The sequence below is a fragment of the Talpa europaea genome (genome assembly GCF_964194135.1).
Source record: "Talpa europaea genome assembly, chromosome: 13".
Lineage (NCBI taxonomy): Eukaryota > Metazoa > Chordata > Mammalia > Eulipotyphla > Talpidae > Talpa > Talpa europaea.
In genome coordinates, this window is record NC_140080.1 from 69,336,404 (window position 1) to 69,352,937 (window position 16,534).

At 36.3% G+C, this 16,534-nt stretch overlaps 1 protein-coding gene across 5 annotated transcripts in view; it reads right to left on the minus strand.

Moving 5' to 3' along the window:
* Positions 1 to 205: 205 nt before the first annotated feature.
* Positions 206 to 16,534, minus strand: part of NOL4 (nucleolar protein 4) — a gene marked incomplete at both ends in the record, with an annotated part of 302,349 nt that continues 286,020 nt past the window's right edge. For all 5 annotated transcript variants that reach the window (XM_084251768.1, XM_084251767.1, XM_084251765.1 and 2 more), the window contains one exon: positions 206 to 399. In XM_084251768.1, coding sequence (XP_084107894.1) covers positions 206 to 399 — 194 coding nt within the window. The remainder of the gene's footprint in view (positions 400 to 16,534) is intronic.

Sequence of the window (16,534 nt, forward strand, 5' to 3'; positions counted from 1 at the left end):
TAAAGTATCTCAAGTACTTCAGAGGGCAAAGTTCCTTTGAAGCACCTTAACACATCACTTTATGGATCAAGGACAATGTGGCGTAATGCAAGTATTTCTCTTAAAAGACTGTGCAGTAAGATCAGAAGCATCTCTGCTGGGAAATCAAAATGTCATTAGTGGAAACTGCAAATTTAGACCTCACTGAATATGGTCGTCATTTGACTCAGTTCTGTTGTAAAATAAGATTTTCCAGTTCATCTGCAGAACGCAATAAAAATGCAGCTGATTCTCGATATCCTGCAACAAGCTGTCTCACAGCGTTGATTTCAGTTGGACTCAGCTGGGGTCTGGAGCTTGAACTGCTAGAGGATCCTGAGCTCGATGCCAATTGCCTCTTCATGCTGAGATCAGTGGGTCCTAGCAAACAAAATCACCAAATTAGACAAATAGTTTTTGTTCTAGTACCTCAAACATGAGTGCTAAATAAATTATGGTTGAATTAATTCACAAATTTTGTTCATGAGAAGTTGCAATTTTTCATCAGATATATCTGCTTTCAACTAAAGGGCAACGTGGAGTATCTCTGGGTGTTCTGTGGCAGTGTTGACCTCTGAACATGTGCTTTTTGGAAAATTCAATTCAAACTTTAATATGCTATAGAGGCTTCTCTGTAGTATAAACTGATGGGAATCACAAATTTTATTTGCTACATTTGATAAATAATTTTAGGAGTCAGAAGTTATCAAATTCTATATTGTGACATTGACTCCAGATTAGACGCCTCAACTTAAAACAAACCTGAGCACTTGGGGAGTTCAATGACTTGTTCAGAACTCAGCAACTATTAGGTGACACAATAAGGATTTAGGGATTTTTTTTTTTTTTCATTTTAGGTCAATGTTTTTTTTTTTCCCCACTAGTTTGATTAGTTTTTAAAAATGTGGACCTGTTAGACTTCAGTTTGCTTTAGACATGTGCAATAAGCAAATGGCTAGTACAAACAAAACTACAGGGGAATTAGACTCAGAATATTTAGGAATTAACATCACTTTATTTGCACAATTATTCATGTGCCAATATTTTTTCCTTATATACATTTAAACCAAACTCATAACATTTTCAGTCTGCTTTTTTAACATTTTCTGAATATTTAGATTTAAAATAACTTTACAGTTTAATTCAGATTCTTTGTAATGCTTTGTGTTGATTCTTTTAGGTTATTGAGGAGGTTTTATTATATATCTGTGTTAATTTTTTTATTTGCTACCTTTCATTAAGCAGTTGCCATTGTTAAATTTACACTAATACATTTGAGATCCTTGAATAAAATACTAAGCACATAACTCAAGGCATGCCCCTAAACTATAGTGATTCTATGACTTGAAAGTATTTTCACAGATTTCTCTAAAGTTACTATAAATTTTCAGGTAACAGTATTCATTTAATGAACTAAAACAAGGAATGTTATTTTAACCTTCTAGTCCTTGACATGATTTAGACAGAGGTCAAGACCCACTCCCCTATCCCAAAGAGAGGAGAGGATTTCTGTCAACTAAGAGGTAGAGGTCCATGAGAGGGAAATAGCTTCACTTGGAATTTAATTAGGATAGAGGCAAGAGAAGCACACAGCAACTCTGACACCTGAGAGAATCTTATTTCCACTTCTGCCATAGTCTTTCAGATCTTTGATTTTTCTACCAGAAGTTAGCTTTCATTTGTTCTATTGAAAAAAAAAATCAAGATCCTGATATAAAAAGCAGAATATAGGAATTGCTATACAAGTATTCCAGCAAATCATTAACAGTAGCTAGTTTATTTGAAAAGTTCCAAGTGAATTTAAAAATGTGAATAAATGTGGTATCTGGATCAACCCATATACAGTTTTCATTCTATTGTATTTAAGAGTTCCAGTGTTAGTACAAATCTTTATGAAAAAAAAATAGGATTTTCTGCTAATAATGTAAATACCTAGTGCCAGGTTGGCTGGCTATCATTATTTCATTAAAAGGCATAGTATTGTATAATGATTTTGCTCTCATCTAGTTGCTGATTGAAATCTTTAGCTGAAATTATTTAAGGATGGCTACAGGTCCATGAGAGAGATAATTTTCTAATACTGTATTTCATGTAGTACAGCTCAAGGGTATGAGCTTCCTAATGAAGATACAGTTTTACTTCATTTTTAAAAATTGCATTATAATTGACATACTACAGATTAACTTCAGGAGAACAACAAAATAGTTTGGCATTTATATACAATGCAAAATGATCACCTTCAGTTGTTTATTCCCCATCTTAGCAAGTTTGCAATTCCAAAGTATCACCACAGTAATGTATAATTGACTTATAGACCCCGACCTATAAACTACATTCTTGTGACTTAAAATAACTGGAAATTTGTAACTTTTGGTCCTCTTCCCCCATTTTTCCTATTCCCCAAACCATTTCCCTCTGACAGCCTCCAATCTGTTTTCAGTATCTATAAAACTGATTTTGTTTAGTATTTTAAATTCCACATGTGTGAAATCATATACTAAATTTGATCCTTAGTATTTCAGATGATATCAGGATCCTGCAGATACTAAAATCCAGATGCTTAAGTACCTTATATAAAATGTTGTATTTGTATATAACCTGTGCTCAGCCTCCCATATACTTTAAAGCTCTAGATTACTTAAAACACCTAATAAAATGTAAATGCTATGTAAATCCTTGTTACACTGTATCATTTAGGGAACAGTGACAAGAAAATGTCTATAGATGTTCAGGTCCTATACCACCATCATAGAGCTAACTACATAGCATATATTTTCATTCAGTCCATGGTTTGTTGAATCTACGAATGTGAAAAAATAGATCCCTTTCAAAATACAACTATACAGTGACAATTCACATGTGCACCTAGGAATTCTGATGGAAACAAGGAGATGACTTGTTTTTATGCATGCTAACAATACATACATTCTGCAGCCTGTAGATCAATGAGTTGTTTTGATTTTCAAATCCTATTTGAGAAATACATTTTATAGGACTGTAATTGCCATAGATAGTGGTTCATCTGCTAAGTCTCTGGTCAAAGCAAATTGAAAATCATCTGGAAGATTTACCATATTAGGTGACTTTAAAAACATTCATGATTCATGGGAGGATGTTAGGAAGGAGTTTGGAAGAAACTGATTGCAACTCTCATTGATGAGGAGTTCTGTATAGACTCCAGTGAAAGGATATGCTGTAGATGTGTTACAAGTAGAAAGAGAACCAGAATTAGAAATTTAGGCTTACGATGTGACTTACTTGCTGTAATCACATGATAAAAATTTAATTGCTGAGTCATTGCTTATTGATAAGCAAAGAAAGTGGTTTCTTGAGATGGAATCTACTTAGGTTGAAAATGTTATGAACATTGTTGAAATAACAAAATATCCTGAATATTATATAAAATTAGTTGACGAAGTAGTGACAGGTTATGAGAGGACTGACTCAAATGTTGAAAGTAGTTCTGTGGCTATAATGCAAAGCTAATCAATGGCAGAAAACTTTAAGAAGTTGCCACAATAACTTGCCTTCAACAGCCATCACCCTTATCACTCAGCAGCTATCAACAAAGAGGTAAGAGCCTTCCTCAGCAAAATATGAATAACTGAAGGCTCATGTTAGAATTCTTTAACAATGTATTTTTGAACAAAGGCATGTAAATTTCCATACATAATGTTGTTGTACACTTAGCAGACTTAAGTTTCATGTGAACAGAACTTTTATATGCACTGGGAAACCAAAAATTTAAAGTATCACTGTATTGTGATATTTGCTTTGTGGTGTTCTGAGGTTTGTAGATATATGTACAAAATGCATGTAATGTATATGTTGTATAGAGGTCTATAATGAGAATACTTTTTCTTGGGGGGGGATATAACAATTTGCTCAATTGGGGTTCAAATTTAGTTTCCCATTTCATTAAAATCAGTTCCAAATTACCATCTTTTAATGTGGATCTGTAAAGAGATATGCATTTCAACTTTCAAAGTGTCTTTTAAGTAGTTATTGTATTGAATACTAATACTAGTGCATGAATATGATTTTAATTGAACATAGTCATCATTTGGAAAGCATTCATAGGGATTTCTAAATTTGTCTTTTTATACCCGACTTTCAGCTTATCAATAAATTGCAGATTAATTACGTGCAATTGAAGCTGAAACTATAAATCCTTCATTTGAACAATGAAAAGGTTTTTGAAATAGGGGAATTTACTTTGCATCTGCATCAAGGTCCAGTAAACATTGCTGCCCTGTAGCATGTGTACTCAGTAAATATACCCACTGGAAATTTGTGTGGGAACAGAGATTTAACTTCATGTTTTAACTTTGACAATATGGGTGGTTTATAAGGCAGCTAGTCACTAGTGATTCAAACAGTGTTGATCAGCAAAAGGTCTTTAAGACAGCATAAGCTTCACATATAAACACTGTTTTGCCTTGTAATTTTAGATTGAATTCATCAAGCAACATTGTCTCTTCTGCAGCAAAAGCTAATTTTCAAAGCCATTCAGTGTTTGATAAAGCTTGAGGTCAGTTCCTGTTCAAAAAGAATTCAATCTTAGTCCTGACCTAAAAAGGCTGCAGTAAAACTTTACCACTGAGCCATCAAAATACACAGTATGGTAGGAGAAGATAGGATATGCAGACTTTTTTTATTTTTGGCAAAATTTAACAGACATGGTTATGATTACAACAATGAGAGGAAATGAAGCTTAAATCTGATGCTGATTCAATAACACATGATAAAACTAAAGTTTTCCACAGTATACTTGCAGAGGACTAGTTCAAGGAATAACTGCTTTGTCTTAAAATTTGTAATTTGGACCAAAAAAAATCATGCATATTGAGTCTACTTCATGTTTGACTGAATAGGTTTTTTTTTCTCCATTTTGTAAATATGTAGTAAATGCTATAATACATGTAAATAGATAAAAATGTAGGTGTAATGTTATATAATGTGTATGCTATATAAACAATGAATAATGTGATAACAGCACATACTGTGGAATAAATGAAGGGCATCCAATAAATGAAATAGAGCATATACAATAAGTAGGACACAACATGGGAAATAAATGCAATAAATGAAACTAGGCTGCTCATGCAATAAGCGCAATATAACATGGGAAATAAATGAAACCCACCACATGCAATAAATGACATATAGCATGGAGAATAAAATATGGCATGTGCAATAAACAACAATATAGCATGGACATACAATAAATTAGATACATCATAGCCAATAGATGTAGTATAGCATGGGGAAAAAATAATTGGGCCTATGTGATAACAGTGATAGTGCATATGTAATAAATGTAATATAGCCCATGCAATAAAGAAATCCTGTATGCACTATGACATGGGCAATAAAACAAATAGTACATGGTTTTCCCCCCACATGTGATAAGTTCAATAGAACATAAGCAAATAAATGGTATAGTGCATATGCTGTAAAGGAGATATTGCATATGCAATAAATGAAATAGTGCATGTGATGAATGTTGGTGAGCAATAGAGCATGTGCAATGATATATTGCATATCTGATAAGTGCATATGTAGTGCACAGTCTATATGTGCCTAGGCTATAATGGGTGATGCAATCTCATAAATACAATATTGTATATCATGAAACAATAAAAGCCATATAGCATGGGAATTGCAATAAACATCTCTGTCTACCTATTTTTAAGCACTAATAAATAAATACTGACGATGTAATGAATTTGGATTAGTGCAGGGCCTCAAATACAAGCTTTTGTGCTTCTCTATAGTGGCAGAAAACAGGTCTTTATTATAGCAACAGGAGAAACACAGATTGCAACAGTATTATCTGGCCTGACCAGCTCAGTGGCTTTGGTAGCAGCAGGCCCATCAGGCCTTCGACACTGGCAGAAGTGGCAGCAATAGCAGAGAGGATTATCAGTCATAGAAGACCAACCTAACTTCAAGGTGGTAATTTCCACAATAATTCCATCAAAGAACACTAAATGAACACCCTTTGCGCTGGCAAAATGCAGTCCTTGTCTTTGAAGACTTCTCATCTGTAGTAATGTATTCATCTCTTTCCTTTTCCCCAATAAACTTGCCATGTTCTGATGAATGGGAATGCCTGCTGAATTCTTTCTCTAAGAACTCTGTACACTGAACTTCCTCTTTTGAATCACAATACCAAGAAACTACTACACAGGCCTTAATTATCCAGTGGTAGCAAACTTTCTGGCATAGGTAAAGGAAAGTGGTGTCGGCCTATCCTTGTAGTACAGAAAGCTGTAAAAGCAACTTGTTTCTCTTCATAAATACTCAGAACAGATAGCATATCAGAGGGCATTAAAAGGACATTGTTCCTGCTTACAGCACTCGGGATTTTGAAAGTTCTCTGATTATCCCTTACCTGAGGTTTTACCACTGGGTCCATGGTCAACTTCTAAATCCATACCTCCCCCCATTCTGCAGATGATGTGTGTCTGAGTGCAGCATAAAAGCAAGTATCCTAAATGTACTGCTATTTGATTTTTTTTTTTTTATAGAGGCATGCTTTATTTATTTGTTTGCTGGTTTGTTTGTTTGTTTTGTTTATACATGCACTGGGTACAGTCAGAAGCACGGGAGGGTGAGAGAATTCACCAGAGCCAGAGCGGGGAGCAGAGCAGGCAGAAGGACCGAAGTACACTGCTGAGGGGAGCAGCGGGCGGCAGGAGAGGTCTGCACGCCATGTGGGACCCTCCTCTGGTGGCCGGGGAGCAGCCGGGGATCGAACCAGCGCCGCAGAGGCCGCGCGCAGTTTCGCAACCCAGCGCTCAACCGCTGCGCCACCGGGGAGGCCCATGTACTGCTATTTGAAAAACACATCAGGAGCTATGGACAAGGGAGAAACCTTTAGCTACATCTCCACTTCCTGGAAAGTAGTTAGGGAAAACCATCCAGGAATTGGATTTCCCATCTAGTAAATATTTAAGTCAGTGTCTATTATTTCCAATATGAAAGCAATGCAAAATTAAGGAAAGATGTCATCACCAAAAGATAACAATTCTCTAAAAACAATAATTATCCAATAACCAAGTTCTGAGTCACAAAATGTTCTGATTTATTGACAAAGAACTCAAGAGATGTTTTGAAGAAACTCAAACTACAAGAAAACTTAGAAAAGATTTAAACAAAATGACATTTAACTAAGAGATAGAAATACAAATTTGAGAGTTGAAACTTGCTGAGTAGAGCAAATGAAAACCAAAATACATGTATTAGAAGGTAAGAATCTTGAAATATAACCAGAATAAAGAAAACAATGTAAGAGTGAAGACAGCTACATGATCTATGGAATCCTGTCAAAAGAATAGATATTGAAATAACGAATTCCAGAAGGAGAAAGGAGGGAAAAGGGGACAGAATTTTTTTTAAAGATTTATTTATGCACACAAGAACTGGGGTACAGGCCAGAAGTGTGGGGGTGAGAGAATTCACTAGAGACAGAGTAGGGAACAGAACAGGCAGATTGACTGAAATACACTGCTGAGGGGAGCAGCAGGCAAGACAGGAGAGGTCTGCTGTGCCATGTGGATAGCTCCCTGGGCGGGGATTGAACTCATGCTGCAGTGGCGGCGGATAGCTTCATATGTTGCATTTTAACACTTTGCACTACCAGGGAGGCCGGGGCAGAAAATTTAAGGAGCTGAGAACTTTTCAAATCTAGAGAGAGACTTGGGCATCCAACTTCACATCACACTATTATCTCAACACATAAATCAAAAAATAGATTGTAAACTACAAGGAACCCACATGGATTCATCAAAAGATGTCTTAGCAGAAACTTTGTAAGGCAGGAAAGAGTAGAATGGTAGAATGCATATACAAAGTATTGAAAGAAAAAAATTTCAGCTAAGAAAAATTCTGCTAAAATTGTCAGCTAAGAACTATCTGGAATATTTTATCCTTTAAGAACAAACAAAAGACTGTCAACAAACAAAAATAGAGGAAGTCAATTACTATTACACCTACCATGGAAGAAATGCTGAAATCAGGTCTTGAAGCTGAAATGAGGCTAATAAACAACATGAAAGCATATAAAATCATAGACCACACTGTAAAGGTTAATATTTAGTCAGATTTCTAAAATTACTATATAAGGGTATCATCTACATAGTCATCTATGTAGAATGTCTATCATCAAAAATGAAATAGAAAAGAGTGTTAGCAAGGATGTAGAGATAAGGAAACTCCTGGATATTTTGATGGGAATGTAAATTGGTGCAGCTATTAGGGAAAACATTATGAAGTTTCCTCCAAAAATTACAAAATATCACATAATTTAGCAATTCTACTTTTGCATATTTATCCAAAGGAAAGGAAAACAAGTACTTAGAGTTATATGAATCCCCATATTTACTGTAGCATTATTTCCAATAACCAAAACATGGACAGAACTTAAATGTCTGTCATTGGATGAATGAATATATGTCTCTCCCAGTTTCTTTATCCATGTACCTATGTTTATATATTGTGTTTGTGCATACACTCACACAAATATAAACATACACAGAGAAAAATTGTGGACCAAGAATGGACCTTGAGGGTCTTATGTTCAGGTCAGATATCAGGTTAAGAAAGACAAATACTATATACAAATTATAAATAGAATCTAGACAAGCCACCCTCATAAAAACATAGAGTTGCAGATAATAGGACCTGGGCGTGGTAGAATGGGGGGTATATTGTTTAAAATACAAACTTACAGATAGTAGATAAGTCCTGGTGAGCTAAAGCACAACATCCTGATTATAGACAATACTGCTGTATGATAAATGCCAAAGTTGTTAAACTAGATCTTTCCATCACAAAATATAAATGAAATTATGAGATGTGGTAGAGGAATATGCTAATATGGTATTCATATTGCAATATAGAAATGCATCAAATCATTGTATGCCTTAAACTTATACAATGTTATGTAAATTACATCACAGTAAAAATAAATTTAGAATAATTTTCACGTTCAATTTAGTTGCCCAAGATATGAAGGAAACAGTGATTCATGTAAAATACAAAATTTCTGTCCTTTTAGACAAAGCACATTGGGGATAATAATATAGAATGAAGAGAGAATTTTATGAAGCATTGTTTGGAGATAGAGTGACTGTGCCTGCCTTACTGCAATGTTTTTTAACCAAATATTTATGTTCTTTGTCAAAAATAGATTTAACGTTTTATGAATTTAGAGAAAATACTTTTTCTGTATGGGGGGGGCAGAGTTGATGGATTTCCATGGAGGTTGAAACAATCCTGATTTCTTACCTTTATTTTTAAATTGGATAGAAAGAAAATTAATATTTTATAATAACAGAAGAAATTATGAGCAGGTCATAGTTAGACAGCTTGGTGGGAGAAGAAAAGCTGCTGGAAGAAGAAGACATGAAAGTGGTAAGAATATAATAAACACACAAATGTCTGCTTTGAAAGATCACATGAGAAAATATAACAGTATGATCTTCATAGATTTGGATAAACTGTTCGTAAATGTTTTCAGGAAGCGTTAAGAAAAGAGGATTATCCCTGCAACATTGCCTCAAAGAACAGTATGGAGAGAGTGATATATATTGCCAGAAATCGAAATCAGAAAAAAAAAACAAAACCTAAATTTAGGGTAGTGTTGAAGCTATTTTTAGATATATTCAAAGTACTCAAGAAAATTGTAATCCCTAATAGGTTTTATTTCTTTTTATTTTTTTTATAGAGGCATGTTTTTTATTTATTTTATTTATTTGTTTGTTTTGTTTATACATGCACTGGGTACAGTCAGAAGCGCGGGAGGGTGAGAGAATTCACCGGAGCCAGAGCAGGGAGCAGAGCAGGCAGAAGGACCGAAGTACACTGCTGAGGGGAGCAGCGGGCGGCAGGAGAGGTCTGCGCACCATGTGGGACCCTCCTCTGGTGGCCGGGGAGCAGCCAGGGATGGAACCGGCGCCGCAGAGGCCGCGGGCAGCTTTGCAAGCCAGCGCTCAACCGCTGTGCCACCGGGGAGGCCCCCTAATAGGTTTTAATTACCAGAAGTAATTTGTTTCTCCCTGTGACCATTGAGATATTGGCCATAATGTTAGTCACTACACACTTAATTTTGTAATAATTTGTTAATTCTGAATTTAGGTGAACAAACCAAAGAGCAATGCAAGAGGCCGATTTATACACTATGAATTCACATTCAAATACATCTACTTCCATTAGTTCAAGCAATTGTACATGGATGTGGGGAGGGCTTTTATAAAAAGAACCAAATGTCTTTTCAAAAGTCCATGTCCCCTGAAGTCACAAAAGGAAATATTAGCATTGTAATCATACTTGGAATTTGAAATTTTTTAACATGAAAGAGAAAGTAAAGCAACTCTTGACCTTTCTACTCTCTTGGGGTGAGTCAGACTGATGACCCAGGGTCTTTGATGAGCCTGGGGGTGGGAGGACCGTTTGTTGTTTATTTCAGGAAAGTGCATCAGTGTCTGAACTCAGGAAAAAGAAACCTAGGAAATGGCTAATTCAATTTCTACAGTGAAATTTTTTACTTTCTAAAAAAAGTATTACATTCTGAATTCCCCAAGAGGGACCTTCCTGAGTAGTAAAGGGCCCATGAAGCCAATAAAACTTAGCTGGTTAGGGCCTCCCTGGTGGCGCAGATGGTTAAGCGCCGCACTGTGAAGCTGTTGGCAGCCTCTGTAGCGCGGGTTTGATCCCGGCCGGCGGGCGAGAACCCCGCTTGCCACAGCAGCCCTCTCCTACCTCGCCCCGCTGCTCCCCTCAGCAGTGTATTTTGTCAGTCTGCTTGTGCTGTTCCCTGCTCTGTCTCTGGTGAATCCTCTCACCCTCCCATGCATCTGGCCTGTACTCCAGCTCTTGTATAAATAAAATTAAAAAAAAAAAAAACCTTAAAAAAAAAACTTAAAAAAAAAAAAAAACAATCTTAGCTGGTTAGTTCAGATAGTTTCCCAGAGGACATGTCAAGTTCAAAGGAGGTCGTATTAGGAAAACAACCCAAGCCAACCATAATAAGTTCAGGCAACCTGGAAAGTTCTTTCATTATATCCCAGTAGATTCAAGAAGAAAGGTTCTAGAATATCAGTGAAGTCCTTTTTCATTCCTTCTGTTCAGTGAGTAGGCACAACACAGGATTCTCAAGAGGATCTGAAGCGTATGTAAAGATCCATTTTACTGCACAGTACAGAACAGGCTATTAGGAAGCTGCTGTCAAGAAAAGCCTGATCAATATTGAACTGTAAAACCAATTACATATGCTGGGCAGTTCAGGGAAAATATAGGCCACTCACCTCTCTTTTCAAAGCTTTTCTTCTGAGATTTCCTGACCTACAAAGCCTGATGAAAGGTTTGAGAGCTCAGATAAACTGAAAGATGGTTCATTTTATGTTGCAGACAATGTATATTACTTTCACTGTTGCTAAAAATGATAAGCATTTTTAATCATTAAATTTTACAGATTTAAAAATTACAAATACATATCCTCTCTTGGAAGGATTTTGTGTCTTAATACATATTTGTGTAACTAATGCACAGTCTCAGTTTTGTTCCAGGTTATAGTGTATATGTGGAAAAGCTGGAAAAATAGAATGAACTCAGTGGCAAAATTGTGTTCACATTTAAAATATCTTGAATTAGGGCTTTGTCTATATACTCTACAGTTTCAAATTGTCACAAAGAAATCCTTTTAAAAAATTGTTGTTTTTCTAGTAAAGTAATGCCAGCCTATGCCAGAGATGTTTGTAACATAGGGTTATAACACATTCACTTGTCTCAAAAGAAAATAATTAAAAATTTTATAAAAGCTGAGAGATGTTTGAGTTAAAAAATACTATTTAAGAATAATCATTTACATTTTTGTAAGGTAATTCATTGATCTCATATATTTTTGAAGTGAAATATGTATAATTAAGTGCAAGGAGCCCGTTGGAATAAATATAAAAATGGTTTTCAACAATAAAACCATCCAAAAGCCAATATATTGGTGGAAGGTATGAATAATAGTCTAGAATCACTGCTGTCCAATAGACAGTTCTGAAGTGATGAATGTTATTTGATTCTGTTCAATACAGAAGCCCCTCATCACTATGGCAATTAACTACTTGAAATGTGTCTCTAGGATGACAGAAGAACTGAATGATAAATTTTAATTTTAATGTCAATAGCCACATGTGACTAGTGGTTATTAGATAGTTCATATGTTGATAAACTTGTATTTAAAAGAAAGTGATATTCAAATAAGTATACAGACAAGTATGGTTAAAAGAAGGAAAATATCCTTACTGTCAACTAAGCAAAGGAACATTCATAGAAGAAATGGATTTAACAAGAGTTGATAATTATAAGTTGGGCACAGAGGTGGAAGAAAACCTAGATACAAATAAAGTTTCACTATATGCTGCAGAATGTGCTTTGACTACTCAGGTTTACTGGAATTCTACTGAGATACAATAAGTGCATGGTCTCAAATATACCAGATCACACAGTCACTTTTCTTCACGTACTGTTATCATCATATGGATTTTCCCTTTGTGTAAAGGACATTTGAATCAGCCAAAGGAGATTTGTTTCTACAAATCATTTTAAGGCTCTCCTTTATAAATCATCTGTACAATTTTACACATAGACCTTATGTATTTCTCACACATCAGAAAAACCCAGCTGGTCTCCTCAAGCAAGATGATAATGGCCTCCTCCCTATCCATCTGCACTGAGCATGTGGCTAAGAAGCCAGAACAAGTTATAAGGTAACTTTATCCAGTTCCCTAGATAACAATGGTAAATGTTTCTTTCCTTTCTTAGGGGACTTAAGCTGAATATATTTGAAAACACAATTTATATATTTAAAAATATTTGCCCAAAATATGATTTGATATGAAAACACTTATTCCAATATTCTGTTCTTTAGGATAGTAAAAGAGAAAAAGAGAGCAAACTTTAAAGATACATACTCAACTTCAGATGGTTATCCCATGCTCAAATACATTTTTCTAAGTTCTCCAAAGAGACAATATTTTACTGGAAGTATTTCTTTCACTGAGTGATTTCTCTCTCTATTTACTATCCCTTAGGCACTAATAAAAGTCAGATACCCATTGACATTGATAATACAATAGTCAAAAAGAAGTCACCTTCTCTGTTCCTGAACTGTGTAAGTCTAGTATAGAAATGAGTACATAATGGGTTGAATAAAAGATATACCTAGTGTACCATGGGAACATATTGGAGCAAAATCTCATAGCCAGGAAATGCAAGGGTGGGGCAACCAGAAAAGGTATCACAGAGCACGTAATAGTTCATAAGAGTCAGGTGCAGGCTAGGCATTCCTCATGGGATAACCTCAGAACCAGGCAGTAGTATGGGGATGAAGAATTCAATTTTAAATAGTATAAATAAGATTTCCTGGCATGTGTAGCTCAAGCTATTGGTAGACAATCTGAATATACAATCTGAAGTTCAGGTCTAAACATTGTGAGCTCTGAAACTTTGGGGACATTCTGCAGTTGAGACTTTAAGTGTGCTTTCCCTTGAGCAGTGTAGAGAATAGGAAGGTTAGAGAAACAAGAGTAGGGAGCTATAAGGGCATGAAAGAGAAAAAGTTCAGGAAGGCAGGAGGATAGTTACTGTCATAGAGGTCAAGAGCGTGGATATTTCCAGCTCTAAATCATCAACAGATTCAAATATGACCCAAAAACCTGGTGAGATAAAAGGAAAAAAAAAAATCTTTTTTTTCTAAATATCAATGACTAAGAGTCATTGATAAATTTAACCAGGGCCGTTTCAGCAAAAATGGTAGAGAGAAGCCAGTTACAGCAGATTAAAGACTGAATGGCAGATGAGAAATAAAAAAAAAAAAAAAAAGGAAGCACTCCTTTGACAATTTCAAATGAAAGGTGATGTTTCAGAATGTTGATGCCTTAGGACAGCACATTCTCCACACAAAATCAGCATTGTGGTGAGTCTTATGGTCAAGCTTCCTTAAACTCATAGGCTCTGATCCAAAGCATCTTTATAGCCAACAATCCTGACTATAAGTAAGGACCAAAGCACATAATGGATGTAAAGATTTGAGTAGACTAGAAATTGCCATACAAATATTAGTTATTATGGTCATTATTACTACAATTTGGGCTTGTGAGATTTTGGTCTGTATATCAGCCCATTTTGTATCAGAGTTGAAAAATGAACAGTCTGCCCAACAGCAATTGTGGAGAGGAAACATCAGTCGTTAATTTATGTATTATGCATATAATTTAGACTTACCAGAGCCAGTGGATAACTGCAGTGAACCACAATTGCCCTCTTTAGTCAGCTCAATGTGAACTTCCCGATAGAAAGAAAGCATTCCAAAGTCCTATGTAATTGGATGTGATAATAATGGGAGGATTGACTGCTTGCTTGCTTCTCATTTCAGTTGTATAATTTGAATAAATTCTTTATACAAATAGTAACTGCTGTCATTTTGGTAACACTCCAATTTGAAAATTTGGATTGTTGGGTCCAGACCCTTGCCAGCTCTAAACAAAGGAAGGTTGGCTGCTGAAGGATTGGGAGGGTACCCTTTTCTTGCTATGAAATCTCCAACATAGACATGCTTTTCCTATTGCTACTATATTCAGCCCTAAGCAGGAGTCCATAAAATACTTTATAATTGCAATATACACATTAACCTTTTCCACTCACAAAGTCCCCAAATTCAGTTTAATCTTTCTTCCTCTGATTCTTTTGCTTTTTTCTACGATAAGCCCTTCATGCTGTCATCTAATGTACATAATTCTCTGTGCCATTTTGACTTTCTGGCATATATCAGTATATGGCTCTGCTTATACTGGAGATGTAGTAGTGGACAAGACAATTTCTGCTTTCAAGAAGTGCACCTCTACTTAGTGAGAAATATTTGAAAACATGTCACAATTCAATGAGACAGTGCTGTTGTAGAGGCACATGCAGGGGAGTGATTAGTTTCCCACAGTGGGGAAGCATAGCAAGGTAGAGCAAGGTTTCACATATGAAGTAGTATTTAATCTGTTTTAAATGATTTTGATATTTATTTTTTAAAGATTTATTTATTTATACAAGCACTGGGTACAGTCAAAGCATGGGAGGGTGAGAGAATTTGCCAGAGCCAGAGCGGGGAACAGAACAGGCAGAATGACGAAGTACACTGCTGAGGGGAGCAGTGGGCGCTGCAGGAGAGGTCTGTGCGCCATGTGGGACCCTCACCGGCGGCTGGGGATTGGACCGGTGCTGCAGAGTCTGCGGGCAGCTTCGCAGCCCAGCGCTCAACCGCTGTGCCACAGGGGAGGCCCTAATTTTGATATTTAGACAAGGGGAGGAATAACATTTTTTTTTTTTTTGATCTGTAAATTTCTTAAAGTCAATAATTTGGTCTCATTCATCTTTGTTTCTCTAAATACTTAAAACCTGACCTTCTAGAGACAAAATGTTTGCAACCCCCATCTATATGTTGAAATTTAATCCCTAATGTGGTGCTATTTGGAGGTGGCCTTAGTTATAATAGTGGGACCCTTATGAATGGGATTGATACTGACAAATAATATTCCAATCACAGAGAGTTCCCTTGTTCCTTCCACCATGTGTGAACACAGTGAAAAGACACCCTTCTATGAGCCAGGGAGTAGATTCCAAGCACACCTTAAAACTGCCAGTAATGGGCCTCCCTGGTGGCAAGGCGGTTGAGCGCTGGGTTGCGAAGCTGCCCGCAGCCTCAGCAGCGCCGGTTCGATCCCCGGCTGCTCCCGGGCCATCGGAGGAGGGTCCCACTTGGTGTGCAGACCTCTCCTGCCGCCCGCTGCTCCCCTCAGCAGTGTACTTCGGTCCTTCTGCCTGCTCTGCTCCCCGCTCTGGCTCTGGTGAGTTCTCTCACCCTCCCGCGCTTCTGACTGTACCCAGTGCTTGCATAAATAAATAAATAAATACATCTTAAAAAAAAACAAAAAACAAAAAACTGCCAGTATTTGATCTTGGGCTTCCCAGCCTCAGAAATCTGAGAAATAATTGCTCTATTTCTTTGAAGAATGCCATTGAGATTTTGATTGGAATAGCATTGAATCTGTATATTGCTTTTGGTAGGATGGCCATTTTAATAATGTTTATTCTTCCAATCCATGAGCAGGGGATGTCTTTCCATTTCTTTGTGTCTTCTATTTCTTTTAACAGTGTTTTAAATAAGGGACCAGGAAAATGAATATAAGAAAGTGAAAATCAAAATCAACAAAAAACTATGAACCAGAGACACTTTTTGGGGGGTGGGGAGCGGGAGGGGAAGGATTGGGGTCAGAATGGGGCGTTTGCAATTGTATGGGGGAATATAAAAATAAAATTTATTATTTAAAAAAAAAAAGAAATCTGAGAAATAAAAGTTTGTTGTTTAAGTCACCCAGTCACTTTTGTTATTGCAGTCCTAATAGACTAAGATAATATCTATTACATGAGAATCCTACCATATTTGTTAACCCCACATACTGTTAAGATT